Raw genomic sequence first — 21,592 nt, 5'->3', positions numbered from 1 at the left:
CTTGTTCAGGAGCCGAGCCGGCACGAAAGGTTCCCCCAGAAAACGGTGAATCCCCACCCGCGGCGAACCGGAGACGGACGAAGTCGAGCGGCCTGCGCTCTGCTGCCGACGCTGACTGCCCTACGTCACAGTGAAGTATGTGCTCTCGAGTGTAGAAAATGGCTGCGCTCTCCGCTACCCCGGGTCGGCGCGGATGTAAATACGGCCTGTGGATCGGCTTGGGAGTGTTTATCGCGAGATTCGTCGGTGGTGAGTAAATCCGTGGACTGGTTACGACGCGACCCGTACGGAGCTGGTTGTGCGTGGCCGTGTCCCGCGAGGGAAAACCACGAAACGCACGGACGTGTGTGGTGCCAGTGCACGAGAATCGATCGGATGCGGATTCTCGGCCCGATTCGCGAGCAACGATCGCTGTCCGCTGTGCCACACCGACTCCACTTCTGCCCGCCTTCTGCCGCACAGATGTCTGTTGGCCCCGGTGATCTCTTTCTCTCGCCTCGTCGTCGCTCTTCCTCCAAGGGGACAAGTGTCGTCGACGAAACACACATCATTCCTCGCCGTACCATTTACGAAAGATCGTCGTCGTCGTCTGACGCGACCTCGATCGCGCCTCTGACTTTTTGCCACGGACTAATACAGAATCTCTCGGAGGAGGAGGAGGACAACTCGGCGAGACTAACGTGATCCTTTAACGTGACACTTTCCGCAGATCGCTCGCTCGTTCGCTCGCTCGTTGGCTGCACGCCTCGTCGTCGCGTGTTCTCTCGCGGGTCCTGTGTATACACAGAGAGACGTTTCTGTTGCCGCACAGTCGGTACACTCTCGCGAATGGAATCCCTGTGCCAAAGGCACGCACGAGCCTTTTCTGGCTTTTTTTCCCCCCTTTTTTCCCCGTTTTCTGTTACCCTCGGGAACAGAGAAGGAAAAGAACGTGCGCGCCCAAGAGACGGAGGCAGAGAAACATTGAGAGCAATAGAAAGAGAAAGAGAAAGAGAGAGGGTGAGAAAGAGGGAGCACGACGAAAAGAGAAAGACGAAGAGGTTAGGCGCTAAGGTTAGGGACTGAAATACCAGTGGTGCTGAGAGTCTCGCTGCTTCTGATGCCACGAGAAGTCTCGGTCGTTGGTTCGTTCCTAGTCTTTCGACCTTTTTCCACTTTTCTTCCTTTTTCGTTTCCTCGTACCGAGAGCTGCTCGCAGCATCGTTCACGTATCACGATCCTAGCCATGTCCCTCCTATCTGCCACCGATCCGACATCCCCACAGATTAAATTTAGCCACGCTAAAAGTTGCTTTCCCAAAAACAACCGATCTCTCCTGATCGAATCCCTGCAATTCCCCATAACGAATTCCCGTGTTGATCTCTCTCCTCTCTTCTCCTCGTCGCACTCTCTCTCTCTCTCTCTCCCTCTCTCTCTCTCTCTCTCTCTCTCGCACTCTTTTTCTCCCTCTTCGTTCCTCTCTCGTTTGCGATCCGCCTCGCCTAAACACGCTCGATTCCCTCTCCCTGGTCTTTCTTCTCGCAAAACTGTCGAGGAGATCGCGCGTATCGCGTTCGCCGCTGGCACATTTTTCTCCGATCGATAAAACAACGAATAGAACGCAAATCTGTTTCAACTACTGTGCGTTCCCGACTAATCCGCGCACGTGTTTCGGTTCGCGGCGGATATTATCCAATGTCGATTAACGATAATAATTGGTCCGCCCTGCGCGCGCCGTACTACGCAACGAATCGCGTTGTTTTCAGCGCTGTCGAAACGCGAAATGCTATGAATTACGATTTATCGGCCGACGCGAATGAGAAACCGTGCAAAATTCCGCTACACGCGTCGACGCGTTGATTCATTCGTGGCGAGCGGTTCGACGAAACGGAAAACCATCGTAATTCGTTCCTCGTAACGCGAAGAAATCGACGCAGCGGCAACGCCAATTCATTGAGAAACGTCGAGCGTAAACACAAATCGGTTCGCAGCTTCCAACCTTATTGCCGAACGGTCTGCCCCTTCCGGCTGAGAAATTCTTCGAGAGAATCGCGCCAACAAGTGACAGTGGGATTGGATTACCGCCGGCTGATTGTCCTTCCACGAAAACTATACTCGTAATATTGTTACGCGTACACGCAAAGCCGTTTTCACCGCTCTTCTCGGATGCGTTATTCATCGCGCGCGAATGCAACCTGCAATTACGCTCGATGCATGTGTGCGCCAGCCAAAAACGTATATCGTCACGTACAACGCTCATACTTCAACTCTACGGGACCGTGCTCTCTAATTTCCATCGGGGAACCAAGTACGTGGCGGATGGTGCCCGTAGAATTGAAAAGAAAACGTTGCGCCTGTACCGACTGGCCAACAATTGATAGCTGTAGTGGTATAAAACGGAGTGGACACGACAAAGTTAACCGGCGCGCCCGACATATGACGTGTCAACGCGCCCTTATAGGGCGAAAAGCTCGCGAAATCCACCCACTCGATGTTTACGTAGTCACTCGCTGGTCAATACTGCCATTCGCACGCGATTCCGTTTCCATTTTTTTTTCTTTCTATTCCCGTTTCGCGCTCTCCGCTTTATTCCCAGCTCGATTTTGACCCCGATTCGCGGGCTGCCCGAACGCAGAGGGTGTTTCGGATCTCCAGATACCAGCGATCCGAACGATCGTCCTTCTTGAAGCGACGCGTGGAAATTGATTTGACCCGTTCGATTTATTCCGGGTTCCACTGGTTGGCGGTTTGCCTCTGCGAACGCGTCACGATAAATACAGTAAATATTCATTGACCAAATTGCTGAACGGGAGGGGACCCACTTGACAAATGCTCGAACACTTTGGAACAAGTGCCCCCTCCCGCGTCAGCGTGCCGGTCCGAAGCGGTCGGTTGTTAATTGGCGCGAACGCGCTGCTCCGATCACGGAGGGCCGCGCTCTCCTCTCCTCGTGGTTTTATTCTCGTCGCGGGATAAGAACAGGTGTTCGCGTCCTGTTTCCCGAGATCCGAACACTCCGCTCTCCCTCGGTCATCGTGAAATTTAGATTTAATCATCGGGCTACCGAGAACGATCTCAGCAATTACGAGGATCGCTCTCGTTTACTCGGAACAACAACCCGTCGAGCGGTCTAGAGAAGGATCGAGCAATTTTTCGGCGCAGTTCGACGGACGCGATGAAATTTTTGAAGCGCGAACGATACCGGTCGAGGTGTTCGATGCTCTTTCGGAATTCAATGGAATTTCAACGGAATTCTGCAGCGAGCGAATCGTGGTACCGATTCCCTAGAGATTGTAGGTGTGGAACGCCAGCTTATCGCTGATATTGCTCTTTGCCACGCTGATAAACACCGTGTCTGGTTGTAACGCAGCGACGCGCGATTCATTGAATCCTTCTCACGAGATTACGGCCGACTACGCGATTGTTTCGCTAAATACTACTGGCTCGACGCGACCCCTCCTGTTACGCGCGAACGTTTCTTTGCTCGTTCCCGTATCCTCTTCCTTTCGCGTTCTCTTCTGAAGAAAGAAACGGCGATCTCTTCGTTCCTACGGCTTCCTGTTCTCCTTTTTTCCTTTCTTCCTCTCCTTTTTCGAAGTCGCAACGATTCCGAGTTCTTCGATGCACGCCGAGCGCAGCTGTGGATTTCTATTAGCGATCGCCGTCGAGTCTTCCGCGGCATGCTGCCTCCGCGTTAGACAATTTAATTCATTGACGGAACATCGTTGATGGAAAAGTACACGCCGGTTACACCGTTTTCGTTCGATCTTCTCGGAATTCCGGTGGTATTGTCTAAAAATTCAAAGTAAATAGTTGAAAAGTGTCTATAGAATAAAACAGATATCCTATCCTCTACCGTGTACTCCTTCCGTACTGGCCATCTTCGCGTCTCTCCCTTTTTACCCGGCTCCGCCCTAAAACCATCTACATCGTCGAACGATAAAAGGGAATTGTCCTAGGATTCGAGACACGTACACTTGCCTCCCTTTGAAGACGACGAATAATCGTGCAACCGGCGATTTCCTTGTACGGTGCTCGACCAGAGGTGCGCGCCTCGGGGCAAGAAACTTGCTGGTTGGAAAGCCGCGCGCCGCTCGCACTCTTGGAAAACTCCGATTCAAGGTCCGATCGTTGATTCTTGAAATGCGCGTGGAGTCAGGAACACGTCGGGTTGGATCGGGACACAATTATCACACGCCGTTGATACGTGGATATCTGTTTGTCAAGAAAATGTATTTTTGTACCGTTGTGAAATGTACTCTTTTTGCAGCGGAGATTGAAAGAGACTCGCGTCGCGTCGGGAAGAGAGAACGGGAGAAAAGTGAAGACTATATCTACGGTGGAACGGGTTCAAAACGCATGGAGCATCGATCCGTCATCCAGATATTCGGGGATATAAATAGAGCGGTCACCGTAAAATAGACGCGAGGGAGTAATTCCGCGACAGAAGATAAGCGGGCTCCCTAGCCGCTTCCAGTCTTCACCTTCCTTCCTGTTTTTCCATTCGGTCTCGATTTAGGTCCCGCCGGGTCTCTTACAGAAAAGTACCTCGGCCCCGGCGAACTCACCGCGAAACTTTTACAATTTTTATTTGTCGTCTCGCGCCGTATACGTAGATAGACGCTTTCAACGCTCGTATAATTTCTTCGGAGCTCGTTCATTTCGGTACTCACGCTTTCCCCGGTCCTTATTCGCGACTTACAGACAAACAGGAACACGTCGGCGACGATTCCTGAAACATTCGTTCGCATTCAAACTCTCCCCCCAGACACACATCATAAACTTTGTACTCTTTGTTTACTGCCGCTGATGTGCTTCTCCGTCATTTTTGCGCGTGGTAGATAACCTTAAACTATATTTGCTCGCATCCATCGTGCTTTCGCGTATCGATCTTCCATCTGCACCGTGCCCGTATCAGATCTGTGTTTGCGTACCCGTTCCATCCTTCTCGTGTCGCGTTCACATGTTCGGGGGAAAAAAATGGGAGAGAGATCGGTACGCGGACAGACAACAGTTTCCTCGATAAACGCGGTATTCGGTGTAGTCGGAGAATACTTGCTTTCCGAGGAAAATTCATGGCATACAACTGCGCGTCGGTTTCCAGAGGCTTCAAAAATCGATCTGTATATCATCGACCTCGATCGCTACATATTGCATTCGACTTTGCGATCATGACGCATTAAGTTATCGACTTCTCTCTGGCAAACTTGATTCCCGATTGCTCGATAATCGGTGTACCTTCGAGTTTCTTCTGCTTCGAGATTATGAGTTGAACTTTTGAGGGAAAAAAGCAGGCGAAGATGAATAATAAACATATTTGAACCTGGGAAAGGGAAATTCACGAGACCGAGACAATAGCGAAGGAATAATTGTCTTGAGATTAACGCGTGTGTGTGTACATGACAGATTTCTGTTGGTTGCAAGGGGCGCACCTTCCACTTATTTGTTGCAGCAGTTCGTGTCGTAGGACGCAATGGCCGTCCGCCTACGCGACACGTCGTAACTTGTCGAGCAACCTCCTCCCGAATCCGCCCAGTACGCCTGGGCTTTCCACTCGGCATCAATTATCGTTCAGTTACTTATCTTGTTTAGATTTGCTTCGCTATCGTTGGCCTAACCTGTGTTCGACGTATTCCCGCTCTTAAAATCCACCATTATTTTTTACTGTTTTTGTTTACTTTTATATAACCTCAAAGATGCAACACCGATCGTTCCGCGTTGCCATTAAAACAATTATTTCGTGAAGGTGGAAATGAAAATGACCGCAGGTGGTGTGCGCTAATCGTTTCGTTGATAATGAAACGTTGTAGGTAATAAAGACCGTTATATGTTTCTTTTTCTTTTAGCTTTGGGAATCACCTGTTACTGCGAAGGACACTGCCCGGACGATCGACAGAATGGAACTTGCGAGGGAAGACCTGGAGGGCATTGCTTCAGCGCAGTTGAAGAAGTTTGGGACGCAGAAGCAGGAGAATACGTGCCAGAGTGGTCCTTCGGTTGTTTGCCACCGGACGAACAAGGGTTCATGCAATGCAAAGGATATCTAGTGCCACATCTGCAAGGGAAAAGCATAATATGTTGTAACAAGAGCGCGCTCTGCAACAAAGACTTATTTCCTGAATACAAGCCTAGACCTACGGCAGCTCCTAATCCTATGGCCATAGCGTCGGGTGCACCTCTAATAATATTGGCTACCGTTTTATCTGTATGTTTAATGGTAGTTTCGATAGCTATGGTGATTATATACCATAGATACAGAAGGAAAGAGAGGGGACCTTGCCTGGTGCCTTCTCAGGGTACCCTTAAAGACTTTATCGACCAGAGTAGTGGTTCTGGTTCAGGTTTACCCCTATTAGTACAACGAACTATTGCTAAACAATTGGCCTTGATTCAATGTGTGGGAAAAGGACGTTATGGCGAAGTATGGCTTGCAAAATGGAGAGGAGAAAAAGTAGCCGTAAAAGTATTCTTCACACTGGAGGAAGCATCTTGGTTCAGGGAAACTGAGATTTATCAGACAGTGTTGATGAGGCACGACAATATTTTAGGATTCATCGCAGCTGATATCAAAGGGACTGGATCTTGGACGCAGATGTTATTGATCACAGATTATCATGAAAGAGGATCACTGCACGACTATTTGCAAACTACAGTCCTGGATCATCCCAGTTTGTTAGCAATTTGTCTTTCAATCGCATCTGGAATTGCTCATCTTCATACAGAAATTTTTGGCACGCGCGGAAAACCCGCGATAGCGCACAGAGATATCAAAAGTAGGAATATTTTAGTGAAAAGAAATGGTGAATGTGCGATCGCAGATTTTGGTTTGGCAGTGAGGTACATAAGGTAAGAATAGTCAGGTTACAATCCAACGTTTCTATTACGGATATCACAATTGTAAAATTTCGTTTACAGTGAAAGCGGAGAAATTGATATCGCTCCTAACACACGAGTAGGCACTCGTCGATACATGGCTCCGGAAGTTCTAGATGAAACGTTAAATACGTCCTCGTTCGATGCCTTTAAAATGGCAGATATGTATTCTGTGGGTCTTGTATTGTGGGAAGCGTGTAGAAGATGTGTAACCGGTGGTAGAAATTCTATGGTGGAACCGTACGCCTTGCCTTATCATGACGTTGTCCCGAGTGATCCAGACTTCGAGGATATGCGGTTAGCAGTGTGCGTAAAACGGTTACGTCCGGTGATTCCAGCGCGATGGGAAAATGATCCAGTAAGCATGACAATAATCATTTCCGTTCAAATATCACGATGAAGAAGAAGTAACTAAAAACTCGATGTTCGTTTTTCGTTTCAGATCCTGTTTGCATTAAGCAAACTTATGGCCGAGTGTTGGCATGCAAATCCTGCCGTTCGTTTAACAGCGTTACGCGTGAAAAAAACAATGTCGAAACTGCATATTGATAATGCCATCAAAATCGTGTAGTGTTCAACGATTTTTCTCGAAACTGTTACTTTACTTTTGATAGTTAAAAAGAAATTGTCCCATTGTAAATACAACCCTGGTGTACATAGGTTTATTAACAGACTGCAAGCCTGAAGACTGAGTACTAAGATTTACATATACTTGAAAACGTATGAATGCGGAAATTCGTATGATCGATGAGTGAATTAATAGTGAGTCGCGAACGTAATTATGAACGAGTCCATGTGTATGTATAATTTTTTGTTTTTATGTGAAACTCGACAAAACGCGATATCGTCGTGTGTTTTGACGCGCTTCACAGTGTTAAAGTTTGTTGAATATATAATCAAATGATGGCTACTACTTAGAAAAGATAATATTGTTTGAAGACAAGTGTCCTGACTTCTAGACGCGTGTGAGCTTGAAAAAGAGACATTAAAGTAAATTTAGCACACGGTGAAAGATGTTTATAGATGGGTGAATACCACTTTGATAATAGCATTTACTAAATCTATACTAATATTACGAGATTTTTATATTCATTCGCATTGAAGTCCTGTTACTACAAAGCCATGCTAATTTACGTTTATATGTCTCTAAAACGTTTATCGTCATTTCTGACGAGATTATAATACACGTTGATGTTTGAGTTACGAGACATTTTGCAGGATATATACAATTTTACATCTTCAGAAATTCAATACTATAGAAACAATTCTTACGATAAGAATGTTCTCGAACAGCTAGTATTTCGACTATTTGGTTACTATTGTCCGGAACTCGCAAAAAATTTGGCTAGAAATTTTTCAGCAATTCATTTCATTTTCATCCTGTATCCGTGAAATTTTTGCGTTTGTTCGAAATTAATTAAAAAACTGAAAATTATTTCTTTTTTTTTTCGATGTTATTTTTAGTTGTCATTGGCTCTCAAGTACTACTGTGTCTCATATATGACCCTGTATTATCTGTACAGTATGTAATTTATGTTTTTAATTTGTACAAATGGGATACATTAATTATTTAGGTTAAGAACGATTTTAAGTACACTGTCGACTGTCCAGATTATAAACTATTTTTTGTTTGCAATATCATTATACTTACTTGTCATAATATTTCTTATATCCCGGCTATCTTTAGTCTAGTCTAAATTATTTATTTCAACTTATTGTTTTAAATAAGTAATTATTAGGCATATCTGTATATTTCATAAGGATCACGAATGATACGAATATACATTTGACATTATTAAAAACACTGTTATCGAATAATAAATTTCGTATCTGGGCTTTCGATTATTGACTCGAGATCGTTATGTTTCATACGACTTCTGTATATTATGTGACAGAAGTTACTGTTAAATAGTATCGTAGTTTTTCTTTAGGAAAATGAATTGTAATTATATTAAAAATTGTAGTTAATAGCTAAATGATTGAAAATAATGAAAGTTATATTTTTAACAAGTATTAAACATTATCATCTTTTTCCAGATTTATTTTTATTTATTATTATGTGTTATAAAACATTATCCTTACTCTTTAAGTGACAACCTGACTGGACAACCGCTGTATATAATGCTGTTTGTACAATATTTCTGCGAATATATAACAATATATATGTTGAGGGATCTATTCTTCCTTATGTAGATTTTATTGTTGAAGATTCGTATTAAACAGTTGTATACGTTAGTCGGCGGTAACCAATGAAATCATTCGTATGAAACAGATCGATACTTACTATAAATTGAAAATAATGTAAACTCCCAGTTCCACTTAACTTTAAGATCAGGAGTCGTGAAAAAATATTTATTCAATTTGTGAAAACATATTAATCAAACGATTCGTAGACATAAATTCATAGTTTGAATCATTTTTATACGTTAAGAAAATGTGGAGCGTTGATGCAAAGCATCATGGGTAAAGCCAGAAGGGGAGTGTCCACCATTTTTACTAACTGCGTCACTAAAATTCTAAATACGTCGTAGTTAAATGTTACATGTATTACTATTTCAAAAGTATTTCGTCTTCTCTAAAAAATTAAAATTTAATCAAGTCTTTCATTTATTAACGTGTATACGAATATTTCAAAAGAGATTAGATACTTGGCAACAATACTAAACGGCTGTAGAAAGTTTCTTTTTTATCAGTTGGCGACGCTGAGCTTGGAACGGAAGGGACGCCGCTTTCCACTTCCCAGTCTGTTTCGGTCCGCCATTTTTTACTCGGGAAGCGTGTGATTTCGCGTCGTGTTTTATCGCGTTGTTTTACGGAAATACTGACTTGGTAAGTGCTCAAACATTATTAAACTATTTCTCATGTAACCAATTATCGATTGAAAGTAATATATACCAGCGAAATAACATTCATATCGTAGAATTTGTTAAGACATTGGAGCGTCGATATGCAGGGTGTTCGAAGCACGCCATTTCGCGTCGCTTAGGTTTCTCGAAGAAATGATCTTTCCGGTATTTCGTGTTGCTTCTAATCGCAAAAGAAAAATATAACAGTGTTTTCTTGTACGAAACGAACAGGATTCAATTAGTATATTCGATTTGTGAATCAGATTACACATTGCGGCTTACTATATAGTACGTCTTTCTTCGTCATACCTAAGCGATAACTACTGCAAAGCTTGATTTCCGAGCGTTCTGGTAATTTTCCACGGCAGTTTCGTTACTCGCTCCTTATTAATATATAATTTGAAAAATACCGGAATACGTATATTCGAGAAACTGGATGTCTTTTACATACAGATGCAGTTCATATCTATAAATCTCTTCCTATTTATTTGTAACATTCCGGTATTGCGTCTTTTTTCGGGCTGTTAATAAAACTTAATTTTGCAACGCGCCGGCAATCTTCCAATTATTTCTAGCTCTCGTCAGGTACGTAAATTTTCAACGTTCCATCAACATTTACATTGACGAATCTTCGTCTATGGTTAGGATAACGCTTTAATTAGAAATTTCGTGTTTAGATTTACTGAAAATTTTACCCAATCACCATACATTTTGCTGCTAGCGTTGTAAGTTCTCAACGTCGGCGACCGCGGGTAGCATCATTGACAACAGTCAACGTGTTAAAGTCGCTAATAAAACGCTCTCAAAATCTGGACTAATTTTGCTTTAGAACAAAGATAAAAAGCGAGCGTATCATTTCAAAGATTAATGAAAACTTTGTACCTTTGCAGTAGGTGCAAAAATTAGCTTGATCGACCTGTAAATACGGCCGGGAAGGGGAAGCATATTCCCGCCCGATTGTATTTGTAACCTACACCGTGTAACCGGATAAAAGACTGGAGCGCTGGTAGTTGTCCCATAACAGGACATAGATTTCTTTTTTTCCTTTTGCACCGCGGTATAAAATATTTCCATTTCTTTCTGTTTTTTCCTCGTTTCAACCGGGGTTCAAATATATAATAAAGGAACATGTCTTCTTCGTGGAAGCGCATTCATTCTGCATCGGCTTCGAGTTAGTTACCGTTGGCGTCGCACGGTGGCGTTCGACATCCTGCGACTGGTGTTGTCGCCACAGTCTCGCGCAAGCGGACGCGGTAAGCCGCCATTGCTAGATTGCGTTCTCTTGTGTAAGGTTGTGCGTGTGCCGAGTAATATTGTCGTCGGCATCGGTATAAAATAATTCATTAAATAATCCGTTCGGTTGTGATAATCGTCGGTGAGTGCCGTGCGAGAACGACCGGTGTGATAATCGCGAAGTGAGCGTGCGTCGTTCGACGAGGAAACTCGATTATACACGCTTCGATAGAATTCGTGCGCCATTTCGACAAGGTCGGTACGCTCTCTGTACTGCGTGCTTTCACGGCGCACCGAATATCCGCGCTGCGTTTGCATTTTCCTTGTTCAATGCGAACAGAATCGTCCCAATTAATTCTCAAAACGAATTTTCACGAGCCCTAGCTCGATTTTTCACGATCATTTCGGTCCACGCGTGAAATATCGAGGCATAATCGGCGACCTTCGAAATTCGAAAACTTAGATCGTTAGCAAAATGGTGGAAGGAAGCGCTAGAGGGGGAACCTAAACAATCACCGCGTCGCCATCGAATATCTTTCGCGAATTCAGTCGTGGCTCAGACCTGTTTGCCGTTAGGCATTTCTATGTAAAGTTTTCTAGATTAGATAGCGTTTATAATTGATACATACGTGACCGCATACGAAAGCTACGGTTATGACGCAATCTTGGTTGACGCTACAGAGAACGCGGAATAAGAGTATATGCGTAGTACGCTCTCTAGTTCTGTCTGTCGGTTTTAATTGTATTCATGGGAGTTGAATATGAAAAATGTTTCTCCGTGCAAAGTAATAGTGGCATAACACGGAATAACGAACGTTTGTTAGGATTGTCGCATTTTTATTATTTTTTCCCCCTCATTTCATTTTAGCGCGTATTTTCATTAAAGACGTTGCGCGCCAGTCGAAAATGAATAACATCTGATATGTTTTCTTTCTTGAAATTAGGTTCTAGAACGAGCCGAAAATGCCGGGTTTTAGTAGCGTTGGCACATTTAAAATCTTCATCGGTAATTTGGCCGACAAGACGTCGAATGCCGATATTAAACCGTTGTTTGAAAAATACGGGAAAGTCGTTGAATGCGACGTGGTCAAAAACTATGGATTTGTGGTAAGTTTCCTTGTTCTGTTCCAATTTTTCTACGTACGTGTTCTTATTTATTATCATCGTTCTCTTCGGTTATACGATCAGATTCGTGGTCGTATCGAATGGTTTGAGTATACTCGTTATTAATGTGATCGTGTGTGTTGATTGTAATAGCATATGGAAAACGAAGAAGCAGGTAGGAACGCCATACAGAATCTGAATGGACATGTGGTCCATGGGCAGCCGATCAAGTGTGAAGCCGCAAAGAGTCGCAAGGGGCCGAATACTCCCACGACCAAAATTTTTGTCGGCAATCTCACAGACAACACCAAGGCGCCCCAAGTGCGCGAACTTTTCGCCAAGTATGGCACAGTTGTAGAGTGTGATATCGTGAGGAATTATGGATTCGTCCATCTGGAGGCAACAGGTGACGTCAATGACGCCATCAAGGAGTTGAATGGACAGATGGTGGATGGACAACCGATGAAGGTTCAAATCTCCACCAGCAGAGTACGACAGAGGCCAGGAATGGGTGATCCTGAACAATGCTATCGATGCGGCCGCGGCGGCCACTGGTCCAAGGAATGCCCCAAGGGAGGAATGGGAGGAGGACCGGATAGGAATGGATACAGAGAACGAATGTTTGGACGCGACCCGTACCCTCCACCGCCGCCACCACCGTTCCTTCGGGACCGGCTGATGGGTGGTGGCCGCTTTGGAGTAAGTAGTTTTGCTTTTTTATTATTTTTCTTCCTCTTGGAGAAACAAGTTGCTTGCAACAGCTGATATATTTTGGGCCAGATCACTAATAGCAATGTGTTATTACTTGATCAACAGGACTACGAAAGCTACTACGACAGGAGGGGCTTCGAGGACACCAGGGACCTCTACGAGAGGCGGTTTACGGGTATGACAGGGCCCTGTGACATGGGAAGTTCCATGTGCGGGCTTGACTTTCCACCAATGACAATGCCACCTCTACCCCCAAGACGAGACCCAATGCCTCCTATGCCTCCTCTAGGTATGGGATCCATGCGCGACACTGGCTTCTCCCGTGGTAACGAGTACGGAATGTTCAGCCGCCGATCACCCCCTCCGAGTGGCAACAACGGCCGGTTCAGGTGAGTAGAGTCATCGTGTACCGACTGCCCATTCGTCCGACTTAACATTGTGAACGTTCCAGGCTGGATTAACAGCTCATGCGAATTGGGGTTCGGTGATTCGTCGACATACTTTTTTATACATACATACATATATGTGTATATATATATGTATATGTAGACAGATATGTAGACATATATATATGTATATATATGTATATACATTCTATAATCGTATACTCTTCCCTTTCTCGCAGATGATCGAACTTATTTTTTTTACTTTCCCTGCTGTTTCTCTTTTGAAATTAATTATTTATTTATGGATGAAAATTCTATCGGGGCTCTTTTAAACGCGCTGTTACAAAATTTGTATTAGAGACACTTTTATCTTTCTTTCTCTATCTGTTCTCTTTCTCTCTCTTTCTCTTTCTCTCTGGCATTTGGTTTTTTGGTCTGATCCGTTATTACGTATTCGCTGCAACTCTCCCTGTCTATCTACAATTATATACTGCACGGTATACGTAATTAGTCGCGTGAAGCATGAACGTATTGCCGTATTCGTATCGTTTTTTTCTCTCTCTTTGTTCCGTTGCTTAGTTGACACGTGGAATTTCCAGTAACCGGTTCTAATCTCGGGATTGAATTTAAAGTACGAGTGTCGACCCGATGCCCACATGAGTGCAGAGTCTGCATAGTACAAATGTTATTATATGACGCTTGGACGTTTCTGTACATTCTAAATTTCAGTGCACCTCAGGCTGCGTACCATCTTTGTCCATGAATGCGGGCAACCCTAGAGAGACAGTCCCGGGCCAACGTACAAGTCGTGCAAGAGTAAGTCTTTGACCACTTTTGTTAGCGAGTAGTCATGCCTCGTTCTTGTCGCTGGCGCGTTTGTACATCGGGGGTCGTTTTTCTTCCAATATCGCCGACAAAACGCATTGATTTTTTGTCAACGGAGGAGCAAAGAAATGTTTTGCGAAACAGACGCCTAAAGAAATGGCGGAACGTCGAAGAGATAAAACTAAGAAAAGTATCTAACTCCGGGTCTCGACTGATCGTACCTTGAACATGTCGACTGCTCTTCTAGGGATGTCCCTGTTCATAGACTCTCTTGATCCATGGCGTTAACTGCGAGATTGGCCTGTATGTCTCTCATGAATCCTTTGTGTTTCAAGCGCTCCCTATTACGTACATCACTCGACCGGGAGTGGCGCGGAGGCCTGGGATGAAGAAACGTTCCTAAGGAATGCGAACTAGATTTCTTGATCGCACTACCGCGAGCCAGGATTATGCGATCTACAATTTAAAACGAACTCTCGGTACCGCTGTAGATAGAGAAAAAAAGAGAAAACAAAAGGGCTGGCGCGATTTTCAGGAACGGCGCCTATCGATTGTCTTTGAAACGTCTCGTAAGTAGAAACCAGCTCTCCAGACGAATTGGACAGTAAGTTTTTTTTTTTGTATACCGGCGTTTCTAAATAGATGTTAAGGCCAGTTTCATAGACACGCTTTTTTTTTAACGAAGGAACAAAAGAACGGCCCGCTTTTTGTTTCTCGTGTATCGCCTTCTATACATTTATATATGTACACACGTATATATATTTATGTGTATATATATAACTTTGATAATGGTAAAGCTCGTCGACTCCAGGTTACGATTATTTGCGTATTGTTTTTCCTTTTTTTCTGTCCACAAACAGACACCTTGCAAACTTTTAGTGTACGATGGATATGCGTATCGATAGTTGAATTCGCGAGTAGCGTTCTGAATGTGAAAAAAAATTACACTTTCTTCAGTTGTACACGAGAGAAAAAACGAAGGAGAGTTAAGACGCACGCGTGTGTCGCTTTTCAAGTATTACATTTAAAACGATGAAAAATCAGGAAAAAGTAATCAGTGTTGATTAAAAATGCGTGTAAGAGCTATTTCGGTTCGTAGGTAATTCGTTTCATTGATCGATCCACGGCAGACATTTTATTCTCTTACTTTTCTCAACTGTGTGAATTCGATCGTTTACTATTTTTTTTGTCCACGTTTTCTCTTTCCAATTGTGTGCGATTGTATCGATTGTGTTTTATACGTTTCGAGATTTCGACATCGTTTGGAGCAATCTCGAGTGAATTGCGATGACATAGATTACATAAAATCAGATCTCGAGTTCTGTGATGTTTGATCTATCTTTAGAGGTTCCGTGAAACCGGCCCCGTTCGATTGAAAAAGAAGAAAAAAAAAAAAGAAAGTTACGTACGAGAAACGAAAACAATAGAAACCGAAAGAAAATAAGACGATCACTATGCGAGGATAAGAGTAATCATTGAAACACCGAAACAACACGTGTCGCGAACGCGCGCGCGCGCGGTAATTGTTACACAATATGCTCGGTAAATTTACGATCCATAGTTCTTGAAGCTGACTTCTACTCACGAGGTTCAAAGCTTTTCATGTATGTAAATCCATTCGCAAAAATACTTTCAAATAGAGAAACAAGAGTTGATTGAAACTTTTCAATCGTCCTGAATACTTTGAATTTGTTGTTGCACGTTACCTTATTTATCCTACATGATCCCAGCCTGGGCTGCAACCGGCTCGTCGTTCACGCTCTGATCACAAATTTATAAATATCTCTGTCTCTCTGTCTGTCTTATTTTCCGTTTTAAATAAATCGCATGGGTTAAGAATCCAGTCTAACGCTGCCTGCCTCATATGACTGGCCAAACACGAACAAACGGGAAAAGAAAAGAGAAAAAAAAGGAACGCGAAACGTTTTCGCCCTCGCTGGATTACAACGCGTGCGTTTATCGAGACGCGACTCGTGTCCAGCGACTGCGCCTCGTACCGAAACAAAGCGTATAAAAACAAAGAGAACAATCGTCGCTGCTTTCCACTCGGATTCCCTAGGCGTGTATGCGGTGGCTAGCTACGGAGAGTGAATAGGCTAGGCTCTGGGTCGGTCGAATCGTTAGGAACGAACAGGTTCAAATGATTTTCGATTCTTAGAACTCGCGAAAGGCCTCTCGAATATCTTCCGGTTTCGTATCCCGTTAACCGGGGAAGCGTGGTTAACACCATGACACATTTATTAATTCACTTCGATTGGCTGGCCTCAAACACCCCGGTTAACAGGTGAAGAATGCTCGACTTTGCTCCTTGGTGTTGCACCGTCCGTTGAACGTTCGGATCCTCGTTTCTTCGGTACATCTATGCGTGTCGTCTCCCCTAGGACTGTCAGGAATCGCCTATTCAGGATTTACGGCATTCCGTATCGTTGCATTCTCTTCTTCTTCCAAAGTTCAGCCTGCTCTGTTCTCTCGATGGTTGTGCGTCGATTAGGTTGGTTGAGTCTTCCAGCGTTTCGAACAGTTCGTCGAGGTGTCACCGCCCACGCGAGGTGTTTCCGGGCGACCGACGCGCTCGGGCCACTCGTTTAGAAACGCTGCGGCTTCTCTCCTCCGTTCTAGATGTTTTCAAAGCTGCGCGCACACCGGGGTACGCGTCGCGCGACTCGAGGCAAGTTTGAGCCGTAAACGAGCGTGGCCACGGGCCAAGTCTCTCGGATACAACACTGTATCATTTCGACGAGCTTCCAACGTTCTCAAGCGGGCTTCGGTTGTTCGGATATTCGAATAAGAATGTTGGAGAAAGTAAGTTGGAAGGAGCACATTGAATCAACTAAGGAGGCATCGAACGATTCGATTTTCTTTTCTTTTCGATGTTGGTTCTTGCACGTAGAACAAAGCTACGCGTTCATTCGAGAGTCACAGTTCCGCTCTCGAACGGACGCTTAGCTTAACGCGTTAACGCTGCTGTGTATCGTCGGAAATTGTAGTTCGTTGCATTGGTTTGGTACGTAGAAACAAATTACCGCTTAGTCGATGATTAATTGACCCATTGATAATTCTAATAATTTGAAAAGTTTCAAGAAATTCACTGGATGGACAGAAACGTAGTTTCCAGTAGAGTCGCGCGACGAGTGTGCCTCCCCGGTCCGTGCCGCGCGACGGTCCTCTGACAGTCATATTAGGCGGCACGCGGCCATGTTCAGTTGCACGTTGAATATACAGGGACAAATTCACAAAGTTAAGCCTTGGACAAGGGAGCAAGTTACACGGTATCATTGTTGATCCGACCGATTCCGTAGACTCGATTATTTATTGTATCGCTGTTTATAGTAGAGGCATGTACGAGGACTTCAGCCGAGATTCATTCGAAGAGCGTAGGTAAGTAAACGTTACCGATGGGTCCCTCACGCGTCGTGTCGCGTCGCGTCATCCGCGCGACGCCCGTTGTCGAACCATCGTTTCCGCTTTCGCCTTCGAAACGGAGGAGACAGCGACGCGCGGGACTCGGGGTTACTCTGATCGATTCGGCCAGTCGTGTCGTCCTAATCGTGTTCGATCGTCGATCTCTCGGTGAACGTTAGCGAGAAAAACGAGGAAGAAGCATTACTACTACTACTGTTAAAACCATCACTACCACCACCACCACCACCACCACCAACTTCCTCCCACTCTATCTCCTTCGTGATCAAGATAGATAGTTTTCGATGATCCTTCAGCTCGCTCTTTACGCCACCCTCCCGAACCTCCTCGATCGCCCTGTGTCTTTGGTACGCGGTATCGCGTATTCTTCCCACCCGTCGGTTGGTCGGTACAGCGTAACTTTTGATTTCTTTCTTTTCACAGTGGCACCCCTGTCTACTTACCCACCTACCGCCCTCTTAATATCTCACCACAAGCCGCTCCCCACTTGTTCTTAGCCCGTGTTTAAAGAAAACGGAATCGACCAGAAAAAAATACAGAACAGAACAGAAAAAAAGAAACTGTAAACGAAACACGAACGATACATGACAATCGCTCATGTACCTCCGATCTCGTGTAACTGACGTGTGGCTGCTTCTCATTTTGGTTACCAGACCGGGATTACGAGGGCCATCGCCGTCGCGCCGGTTCGCACCATACTAAATCGTCGCGTCGGGCTTACTCGGATCGGTCTGTGTCGGTCTGTCTGTCGTCGTCGTCTTCGTCTTCGTCGTCGTCGTCTTCGTCCTCCTCGTCGTCATCGTCGTCTGTCATCGTCCTCTTCGTCGTCCTCGTCGTCGTCGTCGTCGTCTCTCGGGTCTGTCTGTTGCTAGCAGGAAGCCTCGGAACCGAGATACTCTTGGCCGTCTGTCGATCTGCACGCGCGAAGATCCACCATACACGCTCTGTCGGAAAAATAAGCGATTAGAAAACGGGGAAAACCGAATGTCCGATTACACGCCGGACGGGACTCGACCAGCAAACCGGATACCACCGATCGGAAACTCGTCGGATCGCACAGGCCTCTCTTTATCTCGTTCGCGTCTCCTCTCTTTTTCTTTCTCTCTCTTTCTATTTCTTTCTCTTCACCGGTCCGACTTTCTGTCTCTTCAGCCTCCCCAAGAACTCGTCACTCGCAACGATTCTTCGTTTTCCTTGTCCCCCGTGTCCCGAAGACGGATTACCGGCCGCAGTAGTCTTACCGCATCGTCGAGCACGAGACGCACAGTTCGATCTTGTCCAAGCGTAATTTTCGATGCGAATCCGGAAACAGGCATCCTCCTGCCGAGAGCGTCTACATTCTACTTTCCAGCGATCGATCGAGAAAGGGACAGATTGTAGTAAAAACTGGCGCGTGATTCGATGCTCTTCTCGGTCGTTGGAACGGGAAGAACGTTTCGGTGGGACGATGCTTTCGGCGACCGTACACGCGAACCGTGCTCCGCCATTTTCTTCCCTCGCGCGATCGCGACGATCACGGAGTTGCATGCACGCGTTCTCGATGTCGTTCGATTCGATCGCGCGAAAAAAAATACAGAACAATGATAAAGCAAAAAAGATCCTCTCACCTGTGGCACCTCCTTCGTTGTCTCTCGAGTTCTGCGTCGCGTTCAGAGTGTAGAAAACGGGTCGTCTTCCCGCGGTGCGCGCGTCCAAGCATTGTAACACGGGACGAAGGGAACGTTTCGCGATCGGAGTTCGAACGGATGTGCGAGAGAGAGTAGACCGGAACACCGTTGGCCGGTCAGCGCGCGTCGAAGGCGTGCGTCGACGTTCAACAGAAAAGAAGCCGCTGGAACGAACGGAGATGATTTGATTTCGCTTGCGTGTGATCGATCGCGACCCTTTAGCTCCCCGTGAGGCCCCGGTCTCGCACGCGCCGCGCGAATCGAACGTCTTTCCCCCCGATATTAAATTCCCCCAGTTATCACCGATTGTAATGTGGCCGCGACGAACCGGCGATGTTTATAACACGCGTGAACACGAGTACGAGAAGCGGAACCGAACGAGAAATCGTGTGCACAGCGACCCTCCCCCCGCGGATCTTTCGTTTCGCGGAACGAGACGTGGAGAAGTGTACGTACGGGTGCCCGACTGTTCAAATCGTCCGATCGCATAACACGGAGAACAAATGATAAGGAACTTAGTTTAAGGGTCAAAGAGTTTTCTTCTTTTTTTTTCATTTCACCATTCTTTTTTTTTCTAATTCGTTGTTGGAGTATATACCGTAGATACTCGTAGGACGACGATGCGTCGATTCTGTATGGGGACCTAAACGGGTCGTGCGAACATTATATCGTTAGCCTATAGTACACGTAATAATACCGTTTTATTAACACATTAGGATTAATCGACGTTTAAAGGGAAAAAAGAAAAGAAACAGAGAACCATTACCGAGAAACGAATTGCGGGCAAAGACCGCAAGGTGCGTGTTCCGTTTTAAGCTTAATCAACGTACGCAATAATAACGATGGATCACCGTTTAATCCTTCCGATTTTTCGTCCGGGTCAGCGCGTGCGTCGCGCCCCAGATATGCGTGAAAATGTTTCTCGTCGTTCACTCTCTTTCTCGGGGTCTTTATTTTTTTCTTTAAATCCCGTCTCTTCTTCCCCCCGCCGCCGCAAACTAGATATTTCTCCACCTTTGTTTCGTCGATAAGACACACGCGTTTTCAATGATAATTATATTTAATAATGGTAACCGTAATGATAATGGATTTAAAGACAAACGAATATGTAACAACAAATGTACTTGTGGAATTCACAAAACAAAAAGAAAACGGCGTTCTGCGTGTTCTTTAATTCTGTACATCACCGTCACCGTTTTTTCTCGCCGCCATATCCGATCCACCCCCCTATGTCTCTCTATCTTCTCTTTCTCATCCGCCACCCTGTTGTCCGCGCGGTAATCGTGAATACCGTACGCGCGCAAACTTCTCGCGATCCCGCGATCCATCGACGCGCTTCGATCTCGACGTCGCTTTCCATCTCCTTCCATGAGACACCGCGCAAGCACGACCACCGCTTCCGATTTCATCTTCCTACGTCGCTCCGCAACCCCCAGTCGTCTTTCTCTTTCTTTCTCTCTCTTCGTTCGAACCGCTATTCGTTCAGGAATCCCTCGACGAAGCGATTCGTCGCACTTTCGTGTCCATCATTCACTCTCGAGAACCCTTTCACCGTCTCGCTTTTCGCTCGACCGTTCGACAAGCCTTCTTTCCTTCCCTGGAGCGTGGGGTGAAACGAAATTTCGCGGAGAAGCTGTAGGACGGTGCTGAGCAACAACCCTTGTTTCGTGAAAACCTGAAGTTCTTTGAGAGTCGTAATGGAGGTGATATTAGAAACTCGAAATCGTTCGATCTACGATCGTTTACCACTAACTGCGATAAAAGAAGAGATAAGAAGGAAAAGAGAAAGTCCTCGGATCATGTTTAGAGATGAATCGGGCGCGCGTTGCTCAGCGCCGCTGTAGGACATGCACGTTCCGTGGAGCAGCGACGCGTTGCCATTGAAACCTTGCTCCCTTTGTCGCGGATAGAGACGGAGACGAGATGGATACGCCGCGCGAGCCCAGTCGCTTCTAAATTAGACTAGGAAGTTAAGAATAAGCTCTCTCGGGCCTCTACGCAAGTGGTTTCAGTGTTGCGATCGTACTTGGTCGGCCGTTGTGTTCTACCTGCGCGTTGCCGCGCAGCGTGCTCTCTGTTCGAGGCTGGCGGCCGTGACAGAGCGTTACGGGTAATACACGGATGAACGCTCATTTTCAAAATTGACGGATCCTCCTTTACCGTTCGACTCGCGTCGGAGAAGAAGAAAGAGCTCGATTCGGTTCTCTCTTGTTATCGGCTCGCCGCGGGAACGATGGAACGAAAGATCGAGGAAAATCGCGTGCGGAACGCGGATGTATCCCGTCCGTCGGATGGTTCTTCTCGCGTCTAGGCACGAGTGAAACGGGAGGAAATGAGACTATAAAGCTATAGAAACTAATATAGAACAGAAACGGAGGCGGCCGGCAATATGGGAAATTCCTTTTTTTTTCTCTTTGGTCCACGACTTTCTTTCCCCTGCCCCGGCGGCAGGCAGCTAAAACACGCGCGAGAGTATAGTTCCGCGCTCCGGCGAACGCGAATGCGTGGCCGCTGCGTCTATATACGTCCTCAGCGTTACGTAATTAGG

General features: G+C 45.6%; 2 protein-coding genes across 13 annotated transcripts; both read left to right on the top strand.

Moving 5' to 3' along the window:
* The first annotated feature begins 90 nt into the window (after window positions 1–90).
* Window positions 91–8,890, top strand: tkv (serine/threonine receptor kinase thickveins). Of its 2 annotated transcripts, XM_031977194.2 has the most exons (5): window positions 119–249; window positions 5,676–5,747; window positions 5,826–6,825; window positions 6,895–7,210; window positions 7,295–8,890. In XM_031977194.2, the coding sequence occupies exons 2-5, from the start codon at window positions 5,732–5,734 to the stop codon at window positions 7,421–7,423; spliced, it is 1,461 nt and encodes a 486-aa protein (XP_031833054.1). In that variant the 5' UTR covers window positions 119–249; window positions 5,676–5,731; the 3' UTR covers window positions 7,424–8,890. The 2 variants fall into 2 exon arrangements, with proteins under 2 accessions (XP_031833053.1, XP_031833054.1); XM_031977193.1 differs by lacking the exon at window positions 5,676–5,747 and having other exon boundaries at window positions 91–249.
* A 626-nt stretch (window positions 8,891–9,516) lies between these two features.
* On the top strand, window positions 9,517–20,200 carry lark (RNA-binding protein lark). 11 transcript variants are annotated; one of them, XM_031977199.2, is made up of 7 exons: window positions 9,517–9,681; window positions 11,876–12,038; window positions 12,189–12,734; window positions 12,852–12,921; window positions 13,036–13,135; window positions 17,288–17,335; window positions 17,801–18,024. In XM_031977199.2, exons 2-7 carry the CDS (start codon window positions 11,895–11,897, stop codon window positions 17,883–17,885), a joined length of 993 nt encoding a protein of 330 aa, XP_031833059.1. In that variant the 5' UTR covers window positions 9,517–9,681; window positions 11,876–11,894; the 3' UTR covers window positions 17,886–18,024. The 11 variants fall into 11 exon arrangements, 8 of the variants coding, with proteins under 8 accessions (XP_031833059.1, XP_076229656.1, XP_076229653.1 ...); XR_013000005.1 differs by lacking the exons at window positions 17,288–17,335; window positions 17,801–18,024 and adding exons at window positions 13,862–13,948; window positions 18,031–20,200 and having other exon boundaries at window positions 9,518–9,681; XR_004235044.2 differs by lacking the exon at window positions 17,288–17,335 and adding an exon at window positions 13,862–13,948 and having other exon boundaries at window positions 9,518–9,681; window positions 17,801–17,963.
* The last annotated feature ends 1,392 nt before the right edge of the window (window positions 20,201–21,592 follow it).

The sequence above is a fragment of the Nomia melanderi genome, chromosome 14, assembly GCF_051020985.1.
Source record: "Nomia melanderi isolate GNS246 chromosome 14, iyNomMela1, whole genome shotgun sequence".
NCBI lineage: Eukaryota > Metazoa > Arthropoda > Insecta > Hymenoptera > Halictidae > Nomia > Nomia melanderi.
This window is presented reverse-complemented; position numbering and strand designations above follow the sequence as displayed.